Below are 17,370 nucleotides of genomic sequence, written 5' to 3'. Positions count from 1 at the left end.
TTATTTATTTTAAATTCATGTGCCCTTGAACTCTTGCAGCGACTTCTCTGATGATGTGTTTATTGGCGGAGCAATGCCTGTCACTAGCAATAACTCAAAACCAGAACAATCCAATCCATTCCCCATTAACAAAATCAAGTCTTTTTTGCCGTTTCACTGTAAAAATATTGCAACTTTCGTTTCATGCCAACTTACATTGTTTTACCATGAAAAATATGGTAAGGTGGGGACTTTTCATGCTTTTTTGTTAGTGTAACGACGTAGTCAATATAAGTGCACCAAAGTGGTGATCACAACTAAGCTCTTGTTTATGTTTAAGTAACCAGTCATTGGATTCGGTCCCTCTGATCAAATAACTGAATCTTACCTTACAGCTCCGCATTAGTCCGGTTACCCAAAAAGTAGGCAAAGGTTAAAGGCCATCTGATTGGAGAAGGCAGCTGCTCCCAGTGCTGACGCTTGTGCAAATGCTTCAATGTCCATGAGCGCCGCCCCGCCCCCAGACCCTCCGCAGGCCCTCTTGCGTCTCTCCAGGGGTATATATAGACTGAAGAGGGAACTGGACAGTCCTGGCAGTCAAAATGAGGCTTTTCCTCCCCTTCTGCTGCCTGCTGTCTCTACTGGCCCTCACCACTGCAGGTAAGAAGCTTGAAAAACTGGAATTTGAACACAGGCGGGCTGCTGAACTAAGAGCTGCAGTTGACTTCTATGTTAAGAGTGATTGGCTTTTTGTCTGGGACAAACTGGCCTCAGGTTTAGCACAAGATAAAGACTGTAATCTGAAATCCTAGATGGGATTGCTTGTCTTTGGTGAAGATGAGAGCTGCATCGGTTGCATATTCATATAGCTACTGTATATGGTGAAGTGTTTTACGGAATGGATATGGTTTCTTGGTAGCAGAATTTCCTCTCATTTTTGACTTTATGAACTTGAATATGTGGTTAAAGTAAGTTAATGCAATTAAATTGTTTATTGGTCTCAAGTGTGAATTATTCACTATATTCTGAAATATACTCCTCTTTTTCATTTTGGTTACATATACTTTGTCTGTCTTTTATGACTGTTAGAAAGTATTCAACCACGAGCATTTACACTACGAAAGCAATCCGGTCGGATGCATTTTCGACTAACTCTGGAAGGTAGTCGACTATCCGATCGACCAAAACGCATCTTAATACCAGGTTTAAACCGAGATTGTCATCTCGGATGCATCAGAGAAGCTATTGGCACAAAGTTAGTCTGCAGTAACAAAACTTATTCTTATTTCTTATTCTTACAGATGTAAATATTAGGGATGCACCGATATGGACATTTTGGCCGATACCGATAACAAATTCTTTATATTTGAAAGCCAATAACTGATATATTGACCGATAAATCCAAATTTTATATAATTTTTGAGAGCCTGATTACAAAAACAAAAGTATCACCATTAAAATCCATGTCCCAAGCAGACAATTATAATGATGTTCTCATTATAACTGTATGTAGCCTATATGACAGACTTGCGCTGCACATGTTGCTCTTAACTGTATTGTCTTTTTTTGAAGTGATTCCAATCATATTTCAAGCAATTCAAAACCATCATGGCGAACAGTGCGCATCTGAAGTGTCTCAGCTGAAGGAAATCATACATTATGTATCGGCTTTAATATCGGCAAAATTTTCTTATCGGGCCGATAATGATAACATAAAAAATGTGCATATATCAGCCAATACCGATATGGTGGCCGATATGGTGTCGTGCATCCCTAATAAATATAAATTCTTATGTCTTGTTCTCTAAAACTCAAGAAACTGCAATCAACTGTAAGAGAAACAGTTGTCGGCTTTAAAGTAGTGCAAGAAAGCCAGTTACTGTTGGTCAAATAATTTGTGGCTGTAGCTTCCTCTGGCTTGCTTTTAAGTATTATCCTTGTCTGTCCTTGCATTGTTCTTGTCCTCTTTCTGTGTCTGTACGGTCAGGTGGAAAGGCCTAGTGCACTATGAAATCAGACACTCTTCCTCGGGCGGTTGCGTGGTCATGCTTCACAGCTCCACTTACACGCCCCCTTGTACTTTCTATCCGCATTTACACTTCCAGTCCACAGCTGCTGTCACAACGGTACTGTCTCAATCAGACTTTATTTCTGTCTTGCGGGCCTTGTAGGGGCAACCATTATGTTAACAGGACTTAAAGCCTCTGTCCTGCCTACTGTATGCGGCCTGTTTTAGCACCTGGGGTTTTCCCTAGTACAGTCCACTCACAGCAGCCAAGCATACGCAGACATTACTCGCAAACAAGAGTAAACGATGTTGCTACACAAACGCATACAAACAGCAAGCCGTACACACTTAAGGTATTTTAAAACACAGCCACGCATGCAGTATACAAATAAAACCAAACCGAATCAATAAAAATTGAAATCAAATCAATACACTCTAAAAGGAACATCTACTTTTTTTGGAAATAGGCTCATTTTCCAACTCCCCTAGAGTTAAAGTTGAGTTTTACCGTTTTCGAATCCATTCAGCCGATCTCTGGGTCTGGCGGTAGCACTTTTAGCATAGCTTAGCATAGATCATTGAATCTGATTAGACCGTTAGCATCTCTCTCAAAAAAATTACCAAACAGTTTCGATATTTTTCTTAAAACTTGACTCTTCTGTAGTTACATCGTGTACTAAGACCGACAGAAAATGAAAAGTTGCGACTTTCTAGGCCAATATGACTAGGAACTATACTCTCATTCCTGCGTAATAATCAAGGAACTGCTGCCGTACCAGCAGGCGCAATGATATTACAAACTTAGTGCCGGTCACGTTGGAAGTTACCGAGCTGGGGACTATTTACAGGCGTTGCGTAATATGCTAATAATAATATGCTAAAAGTGCTACCGCCAGAACCTGAGATCGGCTGAATGGATTTGAAAATGGTAAAACTCAACTGTTTATCTCTAGGGGAGTTGGAAAATGAGCCTATTTCCAAAAAAGTGGAGTGTTCCTTTAAGGCAAGTTGTAAATATTTTACGTTTTGGTGAATGGGTGGCTAAACCCGTTAGGTTTAGGTGTGGACCTTTAATCATATATTTTTTTCTAAAAATCATATATTTACGTACAAATCACGTCATGTGAATTTATATAAAGTTGTCACCTCATACAAAATATTCCTCATGAGATTGAGGTTGAACCAAACAGACAAAATGTCATGTGAATTATCGGTAACATTAGAATACTGTTCCATCATTAAAGGTACAATAAGTAATTTTTCGAGGCTGAGATCGCATTTTCAAAACAATAACAAAGGCGAAGCTTGATGACGCTATGAAGGAGAGTGGAACGATGGGAAATGTCGTTTTCACAGTCTCTAATCATGTTCACGGATGAGGTAATTAATTTGATTTTGTATTACCTGTACGTTTGATCACATTATTTTATGTCATCATAATAAATTAGCTGAAAGGAACGTGAAATGCAATGCTATATTAGCCTGTTACTGATATGTGACTATTTGTCAAATGATTTCGTGGGTTAATGCTGCGCAGTTTTACACGTTTAAAACAATCGTACTAAAAGTACATTTGAACGAACCCACAGTATTTACAAGTAATGGCTAAATATTTTAATGCGACACATACTGTATTTCATTTCACAGCCAAAGACTTGCTCACCTGTTAAAAAGCGTTACTGAAATAAAAACAAAGTGAAATATAACTGTAGATAAACAATAAATAGTATATATTTGCTTACATGTCTTTTAAAACACATGTGAGAGCGGTGTCTCTGTCAAGTCCAAGTTTGTCGTGAAGCTCTCCATCTCGAAAACGCCATGTCGATGTTGATCCTTGTTTTATTTCTCTGTTTTTCCCAAAGCCTCAGTTGATCTATGTTTATGTTTTTTGACTGAACAACACAACAGCGGCATGATACTGTATCATATATATATATAATACATAGATCCCTCATTAGTGGCTTATGTGAAGTGGCCAATTGAAACAGCCGCTAATGTGGCGTCTATGGTTTCTACAAGCAGAAACCGAGGATAGAGCGTTATATATTACGTCATTGATACATGACAATGACAAGGGATGAGACATTATTTAAAACTGGAATTTACAAATCCTTGGGAACTTGTGGGATAATGTAAGTAAACAACTGCATTAAATAGCCTATATCAATCACTGTGCAAGTGCTTTTTGAATATTTTATTACAAACATCTTACATATTGTACCTTTAACACTCTAGTAACTACTATTAACAAGGCTCTCTGATTAACGAAATAGTAAGAAATAGCGCTCAGTTGTATGTGGGAGTTAGCTATTCTACACTATTAGCTAATCAATATTATTGTTTTTTAATCCCTCCCAGGACTAAGAACTACAGTTTCATAATTAATGAGGGTAATGCACATTGTATAATTGATTCTAAAGTAAAGATCAGTAGTAATGACTCAAGTATTACGCAATCCTTTAGAAGGAACTGCTAATTATTTGGATCAGTATTCAAAGTGAAAAACATGATAAGTCTCTAGTAATGACTGAAGTCATTGTAAACTTTTTATGTTTTTGTAAGGTTTCGGATAGTAATTCCTTCAGATGGATTTGGTAACACTTGAGTCATTACTAGTGGGTTTCCATGATCTTCACTTTAGAAAACTGATCCAAAAGACAGTAATTCCTTTAGAAGGATGTAGCAACACTTGAGTCATCACTATCCAAAACCTTAGAAAAACCTCAAAAGATTTCAATGACTTCAGTCATTACTAGAGAGAAATTCAATTTTATTGTCAAAAAAAAAAGTGCCATGTATTTTAAATTAATTGAGAAACTGCTCAACTATTTCACAAGTGTTTGTGATACACTAAAAAGATCCAGATCATAATATCATACTCTCAGGAGTTGAATTGCTGTTTTATATTCAATAAGAAGGACTGGATCATAAGAGTCATTAATTCTTGAATCAGACTTCATTGATTGCACTATATATTTTCAGGCTGTTTAGTAATGCAGCAAACTCAAAGTATTCAGTCGAACAAAAACTAAGTTTCCATCCACTTATTTTCATGTGCATTTTGGGATATTGTATTAAAAAAAGATGGAAACGCCAAAATGTGCATCAATTCTAAAAATGCATTATTTTTTTATCCGATAAAAAACATGCACATCAATTCCGATGGAAACACATTTACCAAATAAATCCATTGATGTGTAACACACAAAAAAACGTGGGTGACTGCATCAACAGTGGATGTGATTGGATAACTGGACCAATTTCATTGCGCAGCATCTCAAATGTTGGTTTGATCATTCTGAAATGCCTGAGCCAAAGTCTGTCATCAAAATGAATTGGTATAATGACCTTCCAGAAGTGTCTCACATTGCATTGGATTTTGCCTAGTGACCACAGCTATCTTTGAAAAATCACTCCTGTAGACACGACCGTCACTGTGTGCTTGAAGAGTAGAATAGAGTAGCTTGGCAGAAGGAAGTCAATGGTATCAAAAAAGGAATCTACATATACAAGCTGAACCTCAATGTCATTTTAGCAGAGAATAACAGAGAAACTCTTTCTCAGGGGGCAGGCTATTTGTGTCATGGTGAAGACCTGGGACTTGGGATCGAGCACCTGTCCATTCCTGTCCTCACCTCAGAACACACTGTCAAAGGGGGATGGGCTGGTCTCCGTCACTTACAACTTAAAAAATGCAGATGATTTTGTGTGTGTATATATAGCCTATATTTATATATAAATATGACTTAGTTGGTTTCATATTGGGGTAATTCATGATATAGCTGCTCTTATTTTTGCTCCCCAGCCATTGTCTAAAAAACAATACCTGTGTGGATTTAAGGAAATCAAAATGGCAGAATATGATACTGAGCTATACACACTATTCTGTAGCACATGACAACTAGCCTTTCTGTCAATTTCTGTGACATTTAAATTAAGATCTAATTATGAGGTCAGATAAATAGTTATCATATTCATATTTATAGTTATCTATTTTCTTATAAGTACTATTTCACATCACAGCGTTGTTGCGATGATGTAACCATAATCTTGGACTGGTAAAGATAGGAGCAGTAAAGAGTAACTCTTATGACATAACCTAAGGCCTTAGGCCTTCAAAAGTTAGCACACTCATGGTTGCGTTGATGACACATACACTTTGTCTATATGGCTTAAATATAGCTCTCCTGGGTCTGTGAGCGTGTTAAGTGTGCAAAACATATCACACGTACACTGACCAGAGCCAATTCAATTAATTAGAGACTTCTAAGGAACACACAAGCTTGTCAAGAGATAATTTTTACAAGCAAGTGGTCAAATGCCAAAGGTGGAACATGTTTATCTGAACTAACTATAGCCAAACTGGTGCCCTCTGCTGTCAGCACGATTTTGAAATGTCGCTTAAGTGTATTGAAGACACTTTCCCCCAGTTTCACTGACTTAAGAATTAAGCCTAGTCTCAGATAAAAATGCATGTTTAAGCTGTTTTAACTGAAAGCAACTTGCACTGACATACAGTATCTTAAAATATATCAGAACCAGTTTTGTCTCAAGATGCACGTCAGTAATGTTTTAGGGCCCATTTATAAAATGTCCTAATTGAGGTAAGGCCTAATCCTGGCTTTATCTAAGTCCTGTCTGTGCAACCAGGCCTACAGATGAATTTGGGATTTGTCTTACACCAGTACACTAGTTCAGTGGGTTCCTATAGAGAAACCTATGGTTCTTGACTCAGTTTTAAAGAACTCTTTATCCCCAAAAGGTTCTATATCGAGAAATATCTTAAATGATTGCAAAATAGTTTCATGTTTAACAGTTTATTTAAATTTTCTCTGTTTGCGAGCTGTTTAATTCATAAAATTTAACTAAAATGAAAAGTGAATTAAAACAAACTTAATTAATCAAAACTAAACCCATAAAATAACCCCATGATGGTTCTATCCTACCCCTAGTTTCTATTTATGAAACGCCTGACGGAACCCTTTAAGGTTCTATATAGAACATTTTCTTCTATGAGTGTTATTTGACAAGTCCTTTGAATATGCAGTTTTTACACTTTAATACACTTTAATAATGCAGTCCTGAAGTAGGCATGATATAATACAGTACATAACATATTTCCATGAATTGCATAGAAGGCCACTGAAATGGCTATGAACCGAAAAATTTCAGCCTGCGACAAATTATACCAGAAAACAATATTAATCCACAAATTAATGCACCGATATTTACAATTGGATGATTACTTGCATGAAAGCAGAGCTGTACATTTCAGTGGAAGCATTTGACATTAAACCTAGAGGTGGAAATCTTGGTACAAAGCCGCCATGCTAACACCCTTATCAGAGCCGGAGGACAGAATGAAAAATAAACCTTGCTCTGATGATCCACATGAACAGAAAAGACTTGGCGTTCTCTTCTCCTGCCAGCTCTGCTTCCTATTTCAGGATGTGATTCACATGAAAAGCATTTTGCTCTCATCGAGCACATTCATCGCTGCATGAATCACAGACATGGGTCATCACTACAGACTCACATATTCACACCAAAGCAGTGGGCAAGGAAATCCATAAAAATAATTTTGTTCAAACCCATTCATTTTTACATGATTTAGGACAGTAGCCATGGGTGTTTGTTTACTTGAGTTACTGTGACGTTGCAGAAGATGGAGTCTCAAACACGGAATGCTAAATGCTAATGTTATATATCTGTCACATACTTCTCTTCACAAGAAGTGATGTTATGAGGAGGGCAGTGTTGTCTGTCCATCATCATGGCCTCCTAATCATCTCCATATATACTGATTGGCTTCCTCACTCCGTCTCATCTCCACCTAAGCTGGTGTGTGGTGGGCGTTCTGGCGCAATATGGCTGCCGTCGCATCATCCAAGTGGATGCTGCAGATTGGTTGGAGAGATTCCCCCTTCCAAGCACTTTGAGTGCCAAGAAAAGCGTTACATAAATGTAACAAATTATTATGACTGTTTTATGACCTGCAAACACAACACCCTGAACAGAATAATAAATTAACATTTTACATTTGGTTTTGGCGTTTCAGTAAAAAATTATTTCGGTGGATGACAAGCTTGTAGATAGTAATTTTTGTTGCCATTGTCTTGTAATAATTGTTTTTGTTTATTTGACAGATGCTTTTATCCTAAGCGACTTACATTATTTTTAAGGTACACGTTGTTATGTTTTGCTTTCCCTGGGAATCGAACCCATGACCTTGTTTGAGCAAAGGGAAGGCATGCAAATATGATTTATACTTCATAATGTGGGAATGTGCAGAGTTATATATTGGTTAATTTTATTGTTTTCCTTCGCAGATGCAGTGGGGTCAGAGACTGAGCCGCTTGTGCCGCTCCAGCTGAAGTCTGAAGGCAAGCTGTTCAACTGCTGTGATGGCACAGAGGATATCAGTCAAAGCTCCTCCAATGACACGCCTGCACCAAACAGACCTGTCTGCCAACCCTGTGGCACCGGTGCTCATATTGACACCGCGGCAGAAGATGTCAGCTCTAACGAGGATGAAGAGGATGAGGTTGTTTCAGAAGAGAAAGAGTTGAGTCAAGAGGAGGCCTCTTCTGAAGAGATATCTGAGGAGGAAGCACATGAAGAGGAGGCAGAAGTTGAGTTAGAGACATCCAATGAAGTGGTGGAGGAGGAAGTCCATGAGGAGGCAGAAGTTGAGTTAGAGACATCCAATGAAGTGGTGGAGGAGGAAGTTATTGAGGAGGCACATGACGTGAGGGAGGAGGAGGAGGAGGAGGAAGAGAATTCAGAGGTCGACAGTGATGTAGAGGCACAAATGGTTGTTGAGGAATCTGTCGAAGAGGAGATTGAGAAGGAGGTGGTTGAGGAAGAGGTGGGTCTTCAGACTGAAGATGAAGCAGGTGAAGAAGAGGAACTTTCTCAGACTGAAGAAGAGGTAGTTGAGGTAGAGGAGGGTCCTCAGATTGAAGAGGAGGAAGGCGAAGAAGATGAACTTTCTCAAAATGTAGGGGAGGTAGTTGAGGAAGAAGAGGGTCTTCAGACTGAAGAGGAGGCAGGTGAAGAAGAGGAACTTTCTCAGAGTGACGGGGAGGTAGCTGAGGAAGAAGAGGGTCTTCAGACTGAAGAGGAGGCAGGTGAAGAAGAGGAACTTTCTCAGAGTGACGGGGAGGTAGCTGAGGAAGAAGAGGGTCTTCAGACTGAAGATGATGCAGGTGAAGAAGAGGAACTTTCTCAGAGTGACGGGGAGGTAGCTGAGGAAGAAGATGTTCCTCATATTCAAGATGAGGGAGGTGAGGAACAGGTGGTTGAAGAAGAGGTAGCAGAGGAAGAGGACATAGAAGAGGAAGCTGTAACAGAGGAAGAAGGAGTTCCTGAGATTGAACCAGAAGCCTTAAAAATGGTGGAAACAGAAGAGGCTGAGGAACCTGCAGCAGATGTTGTTGAGGAGGTTGTTGAATTGGCAACTGAGAAGCTTGTAGAACCAACTTCAGAGCAAATTATGGTCCAAGAAGAAGTTCCTGCACCCGCTGAAGAAGTAACGGTGGAAGAAGTGTCAGATGATGTACCAGCATCCGAAGCATCTGCCGAAGGTACAGTACAGTTCAGTCAGCATGAATAAAATTTAACATTTAATGTTAAGATGAGATAAGAGAATGTTGAATTGTTGAATTGCGATCAGTTTTCTAAAAATGTAAAAAAACTAAGCAGCTTTGTGTTGTTCAACGAAACAAATCTGCATGACCAACTTGAACCCATTGCGAAATCTGTTTGTGGAAATCTTTTGCCAAATTATCAATTGCTTGGATTCTTGTAGAAATTATTGGATTTAGCCTACAAAAGTCTACTAAACAACAACAAATGTGACTGCTCTGCTGCTGTTCGGCCAGACAAATTGACAAATTTTAGAAAACACTTTGGTTGACAATATACAGTGGACCATTTTTTTTTACGAAGGGTTAGGGTTAGTACAACCTCAGGAAATACATTTCACAGAATTGTTACTAATGCCCCCTTTGCTCTAATTTAAAATCCAAATACAGTCATACCAAAATTTATTCAGTCACCTTTCTCACATTTCTCACATTATTCGCTATAGTTTAGAAAATAATAATAAAAAATGACAAGAATTCAGAGTTATCAAATCAGTTGATATTTCACTGGTTTTGTTCATCCTTCTGTTGGACTGTCTCACAAATGAATTCGGTTGAATAGCTGTCAACTGTTACATTTAAGTAGAATAGAATAGAATAGAATAGAATAGAATAGAATAGAATGAGGCATTTATATAGCGCGTTCATATGTACTACTGTACACCCAAAGCGCTTTACAATCATATCAGGGGGTCTCTCCTCAACCACCAGCAGTGTGAGCATCCACTTGGATGAAGCAATGGCAGCCACAGTACGCTCACCACACACCAGCTATAGGTGGAGAGGACAGAAAGTGGTAGAGCCAATTCAGTGGATGGGGATTATTAGGAGGCCATGATTGGTAAGGGCCATTGGAGGGAATGTGGTCAGGACACCGAAGGACACAGACCCACACAGACTGCAGGGTGAGTGCCCCCTGCTGGCCTCACTAACACCTCTTCCAGGTTTTCTCAGGAGGTCTCCCATCCAGGTACTAGCCAGGCTCAGCCCTGCTTAGCTTCAGTGGGCATCCAGTCTTGGGCTACAGGGTGATATGGCTGCTGGTAGTCCACTGTATGAATAATTTTTGGGTATAATATGTCACAGTTTACTTTATTTTCCTATCCTCACTTACATAAATTAACTATAGTGTCCTGCACCCAGTAGTAAAAAAATATTACAAATTTGATCTGGTGTCAGAATAATTTTTGGTTTGACTGTATAATAAAGAGCTTCAGAATCTTCTGGTTAAACCCCGTTATATGGGAAATAACCAGAGAGAAGGAGCTATGTTGCTGTCCCGTCATTAGGGGGCAGGGTGGGACACTATTGTAAAAGTCAGTTCCTTGTGCTTCTCCACCTGATACTTTGGTCAAAGGTGGCACAAGAATAAACCCATCACCAAAAATAACCTAACAGAAATAACACTTGGCACAAGTCCAATGGCCATTATGTTCTCTGGCTTGCATGGAGGCCAGTTTTGTAATGGGGAAGAAATGTTTCAGATGCTTTTAATAGTACAGTGAGTGTGTTTAACTGGCTCCAAATAGACCTGATGTAGCGGTTGCAGTAGATGAACCCAAAATGACAGTTGTATTCTGTTTTGGAGCCAGGTTATTATTGTCAACTAAGATTAATAATAGTCAATACATAGTTTCCTGTGATTGTGATTCTAGTCTAAATACAGATGCAGCTTCTTTCCTCAGAGATATTGTTTACTTAAGGTGTACATTTAAACTGTGGCAATGTTCTGTTGATTCCACAACTGAAACCTTAATAGTGCATAATTTACTCACCCTAATGTTGTTCCAAACCTGTAAGAATTTATTTTCTTTTGAAGATATTTTGAAGAATATCTGTAACCAAACAGTTGATGGGTCCCATTGACTTCCATATTTTTCCCCACATTATGGAAATCAATGGGGCCCATCAACAGTTTGACTACCCATATTCTTTAAAATAACTTATTTTGTGTTCAGCAGAAGAAAGACATTTATACAGGTTTAGAACAACTTGAGGGTAAAGAGTAAATGATGACAACATTTTTATTTTCTAACAATATGTTTATCAAATAAAAACCAAATGGTAACTAAAAAATTTAAACGTAAAGTAACAATTTTTTTTAAAGCCACATAAAAAAATGTGATGTTGATGACATGAGATTCAGGTTTTATGCTGGCTATTTTTCCTCTGGCAGTGGAGGAAACAACCCTCTCAGGTTCTGCCGCAAGAGATCGATCTCACATTGAAGAGACGCTGCGTCTGGCAACAGCTGAACCGTCACGGGAATATGTCGGTGAGTCATATAATGAAAATACAAATTATTTAAAAAAAAGTTTTACTTTCATAGGCTGTACAGTATTTACCATATCAGGCCAGTTAGGTCTACATTAACCAATTACATTTTAGCTTGACTAAAACAATTTTGTGTGAGCTCACTTGTTCTGTCACACATCACCTATAGTGTGCAAAATCATAAGCAATTAATTGTTTGCTCAGAAATAGCTAGCATATTACCATTTCAAGAATTTATTGAATTTTCGACAAAGTGCACTGTAAAAAATTTTTTCATGATTTGTAATCACAACATTTTTTATTTTGTAAAATCAACCTGGAAGATTTATGTGGTTCAGATAATATTTTGAGTTTCTGTTGATTAAATCAATCTCCCTCATTGTATTAACTAAATTGTTTCATTTCAATTAATTTAACATTAAACAGCAACCAGGTTACTCACCTTTTTTAAGTTAAACCTACAATATATCTTTTTGCAGTGAAAACAATAATTAATTTCATATCTTATTTAACTTATTCAATATCTTGAATCTTCATTGGATTTTTTTAAAAGCAAACTAAAATCAGTTCCCAGAAAATTATTAAATTATAAACAAGTTTATTCTGCTATTATTATTTGTTTTGTAATCATTTCATCAACTCTCATAGACGCTCTGAAGAAGCTGCAGCATGTCTACCACACCGCGATTAAACCCTTGGAGAATGCCTACAGATACAATGAGCTCAGGCAGCATGAAGTATCAGGTGAACGGATGTTTTACAACATCAGATGACTGCTTTACTACCACAAAAAGTGTCAAAATGAAGCCCTCACCTCAGTTAAACGGCCTGTTTTCTTCACACTGATCAGATGCAGAGATCACCTCTAAGCCCATGGTCCTGTTCCTGGGTCCCTGGAGCGTTGGCAAGTCTTCCATGATCAATTATCTTCTGGGTCTCCATGACACTTCACAGCAGCTTTACACTGGTAACACATCAGTCATTAAATGGATGAATGTAAAATGAAAGAACCACATTAAATGAGCTATTATATAAGAGGATATTAGTTCAACATACAACATCTCCTTCATATCGCTCTTTTGCTTTCTCAGGGGCTGAGCCCACAACCTCAGAATACACTGTCCTAATGCACGGCGAGAAGGTTCGCAACATCGAGGGCATTGTTATGGCTGCGGACAGTTCCCGCTCTTTCTCGCCACTGGAGAAGTTTGGTCAGGGGTTCCTGGAAAAGCTGGTGGGAATCGAGATGCCGCACAAACTCCTGGAGCGCGTCACATTTGTGGACACACCTGGCATCATTGAAAACCGCAAACAACAAGAGAGAGGTGAAAATACTGCATTGACAAAGACACAAAAAGTATAAAGAGTCTAATATTTGAAAGAGGACAAAACGCACCTCTCGATCCGAATTGAATATTGTTAAACGTTTTGGCTTATTTGAAGCAGGGATAGTAATCGTGAAGATTTTAACCATTTCTGTTCCTTAATAGTTTCATTAATGATTATTTTATTCTAAGTAAAACATACTTGGAAAAAGAAATTAAATATGAATTATGAGATCATTTAAATTTGAATAAATTTAAAACAATTCTTGCACAAATACTTTTTTAGAAGTAGTATAAATGCAATCAAATTATTGGGCTTAACTATTAAACAATAACACACAAAAAAAGACAATTTGAACTACACATCATATGAACAACCAGTCAGTAACTAGTTAGTTGTGCATATTTGACTCAATAAATAAAATTGACTCATTAAAGTAATTATTTTGGGAATTGGACTACACTTCTTGCGCTGAATGCATTTGATTCACTATAAGAACCAGTTGAATCATTCGCATGAGGACAATACTTAGTGTTGCTAGTTTTGGCCATGATTGGGCGGGCTTTGAATAGCAATTGGGCTGCTTTTGTTACGCAAACCTGTTAACCATGACAAAGCTTTACTGGTTTAACTGAAAGCAACTTGCACTGGCATATCTTAAAATATATCAGTGACATTGTTTTGATGCACACCTACAGTAATGTTTTTTTTTAAGGCATGTTTATAAAAGCTATTTAAAGCAACACTAAATACATTTTTTTACCTTAAAATATTTTTTTCCCAAATCGTATTAGTGGTTCATCAGGTCGTAACGGTGAAAGGCACTTCTGGATTTACTTTGCGGCCCTATAACTGCTCTAACTGCACTATGCAAGTTTGCCAGATCGTGTCACGTTTCTGTAGTTCGAATGAGACATAAGAAAACTACAAATTTGACTTGCTTTACGTCAAGCGTTACAATAGTCATTATTTTGTTTTTCTTCGTTTCTGATGTCGCAATACATCATGGCTACTTTCATGAAATCATGCAACATACCTTGTCTGTGGACATCATTCATGCCAAAGCCGGTGCTGAATAAACAGCGAGCGAGCGTGCGTGCGACAGTAGGCTGCGGTATAGGCTAAATTATTTACGACAGCGGTAATGAACAATTCCGCTTCCAACCTGTAGGGCGACCGTAGAGGAAAAGTTATTTAGTGTTGCTTTAAATGTCCTAATTTAACTAAGGCATACCCTGGCTTTATCTAGGCCCTGTCTGTGAAACCAAGCCCTAGTTTTTTTGTTTTCACGCCACAGATTCACTAGTGGTGTTTCGGCGCCACTGAATAGCCTACAAAGTTTTCAGAGTATTTTAGTACGGTATTCCCTCAGTATCTAAGTTCGTTTTTTTTCCCTCAAAAGAACCATTTCTGAAAAAGAATCATATTATAGGATAAAAGTGTAACATTCTGCCTTTGAACACGTTTACAATTTGTGTTGTTGTCCTTTAGGGTACCCCTATAGCGAAGTGTGCCAGTGGTTTATCGACCGTGCTGACCTCATCTTCCTGGTGTTTGACCCAACCAAACTGGATGTAGGATTAGAACTTGAGATGCTGTTCAGACAGATGAAGGGACGCGAGTCACAGATCCGCATCATCCTCAACAAGGCCGACAGTCTGACAACCCAGGACTTAATGCGTGTATACGGCGCCCTCTTCTGGAGCATGGCCCCCCTGATTAATGTGACAGAACCCCCGCGCGTCTACGTGAGCTCCTTCTGGCCGCAGGACTACAATCCAGACACCAACAGAGACCTTTTTAAACGTGAGGAGATCTCTTTGCTGGAGGACCTAAATCAGGTCATTGAGAACCGCCTGGAAAACAAAATCGCCTTCATCCGCCAGCACGGCATCCGCGTGCGCATCCACGCCCTCCTGGTCGACCGCTACTTGCAGACGTATCATGAGAAGCTGGGCTGGTTTAGTGACCCACAGGAGGTTTTCCGTGATATCGTCAGTGACCCTGACAAATTCTACATCTTCAAGTCCATTCTGGCCAAGACCAATGTGAGCAAGTTCGACTTGCCAGAACCGGAGGCGTACCGGGACTTCTTTGGAGTGAATCCTCCCAGCGGCTTTAAGGTCCTCTCCTCATACTGTGGCTGGACAGGGGGGTGCCTGCTGGAGAAGATTGATAAGGCCATCACAGATGACCTGCCGGCTTTGCTCAGCAGTTTGGCTGAGAAAAGGGAAGCCAAGGAAGAGGCAGCTGCAGAAACCAAGGAGAAACCCCAAAACCGTTGGCGGAGACAGTAGCCTAAAAGAAGAACGGAGTGAGGGTTTATTTTCTACCTAAGGCACATCAGTCAAGTCTGAGGGCACCAAATCATTGAATGAATGGATGGACGAGAATAACAGTTATGAATAAATGGTTATAAATAAAGCAATGAAGAGAGAGAGTAAAAGTGACATACCATTTGTGAGATTCACATCGGCACGTGCAGAGGGGGGGGGGGGGGGGGGGGGGGGCTTTGGGTGCTCGAGCCCTATTTCAAAATTAATCAAAAGTGCCCTTCTCAAACATATATCAATGATAATATTGTGGTCAATAAAACAAAATGCATTTGCTTATAATTAACATGACAATGTGTACAAAACTAAAGTAGCCTAAATTCACGTTTATTTTTACGTTTCTGTCAGTCTGAGGTGTTGTTGCTATAACGCGTTGCTATGGGTTGCGTCACTTGCGTCAAGTTGTGCGTGTGTCTGCTCCGGTCTTGATTGACGGGCCGTTTTCGAGGGTCTAAAACTCCGGAGTAGTGTGTGGACGGCAAGCATAACCGTAGCAAAAGTTAGACGTTTTAAAATGAAAATGCACTAGTGTAAACCTATCCCACAGTCTGTTTGGGAACCGATGCTCTCGAGTCTCTTTTTAGTGAGTAACGTTATGGCTCGACGGCAGGAAAAAAATAAACCAAACAATTGTTAATTTTTTTTTTTTAAATAAAAGGTTGTGTGTCGATTCAAATCCACATAACACATATTTTAAAATATTACTTAATTCACTGAAGCCTGTTTGTCATGTATAATACACCGACCAATCGTACATCTGGCACAAGTTAAAATTTTATTGGACAATGTGAAGTGGAGCGTAATTTTTTCCGGTCATTTATAAATCGTTTGAAAATGTCATGGACAGACGAATTTACATTGAAGCGATCTCAATCTCCGTCGTTGAACTAATGGATGCTAATTGACTAAAGCACTGCTCAAAACCAGCACCAAAAGTAGCATTAATGGTAAGTATTCAAGTCACTTAATGTATTTAGTCTACTCTATACTACACCGTTTACCATTATGAAACTATCATAGTTTGTTAAATGAAGCCCAGGCCTATTATGTGAAGTGTAGGCTGACAACAACACGCGAAATGGTGACTTTTAATTTTAAATTTCTGCACACACATTATTATTATTTAAATTTTTTAAATAAGTCTCATGCGCTTCAAGCTTGCATTTAGGCTATTTGATAAAAAAAATAAAAAAAAATGATTACAATTTAAAATAATGGTTTTCTATTTTAATATACTTTTAATATATATATATATATATATATATATATATATATATATATATATATATATATATATATATATATATATATATATGCCCCTTTTTACATTTGAGCCCCTGCCCCTGAGGAACTCTCTGCACGTCCCAGTTACACAGATACTTTTATCAGTCTGTATAAAACAGATTCTCGGTTATTCTTTTTCTTCCTTGTTCTAATTTAAATCAGTTTGCAACACATTACTTTACTTATTTATACTATGTTCAGAATAAATATAACATGTTATAATATTATTTATTTCTTGTTTGAATGTCGTGTGAATATGCTATATGTGGTAGAAAGTTTGACTTCATTAGTACTTCAGTTCCACTTGTACATACTGATAATTTTCCTTTGTGCAATTTAGTGGTATATGAGTTGTTGGTAATTGAGATGAGAATTTCATGTTGAGTACGCTCATATTACTGCATGTTAATACTGTGGTGACATTAAAAAAATTTTGTGGCTATTGATTTACACAATATGGAAGATAAACTGGATATTTAAGTCAATAAAACACCTAAATAAGTGGATGAATTGTGAG

At 38.4% G+C, this 17,370-nt stretch overlaps 1 protein-coding gene across 1 annotated transcript; it reads left to right on the top strand.

The window, feature by feature from the left end:
• The first annotated feature begins 523 nt into the window (after window positions 1-523).
• On the top strand, window positions 524-16,747 carry LOC306988580 (uncharacterized protein). Its single transcript, XM_079593664.1, has 7 exons — window positions 524-639; window positions 8,320-9,576; window positions 11,813-11,911; window positions 12,559-12,654; window positions 12,761-12,877; window positions 13,002-13,235; window positions 14,728-16,747. The coding sequence occupies exons 1-7, from the start codon at window positions 582-584 to the stop codon at window positions 15,531-15,533; spliced, it is 2,667 nt and encodes an 888-aa protein (XP_079449790.1). The 5' UTR covers window positions 524-581; the 3' UTR covers window positions 15,534-16,747.
• Window positions 16,748-17,370: the final 623 nt, after the last annotated feature.

Source organism: Phoxinus phoxinus (genome assembly GCF_949152265.1).
Source record: "Phoxinus phoxinus genome assembly, chromosome: 20".
Lineage (NCBI taxonomy): Eukaryota > Metazoa > Chordata > Actinopteri > Cypriniformes > Leuciscidae > Phoxinus > Phoxinus phoxinus.
The sequence above is the reverse complement of the archived record's forward strand: the minus strand, read 5'-3'. Positions and strand labels throughout refer to the sequence as shown.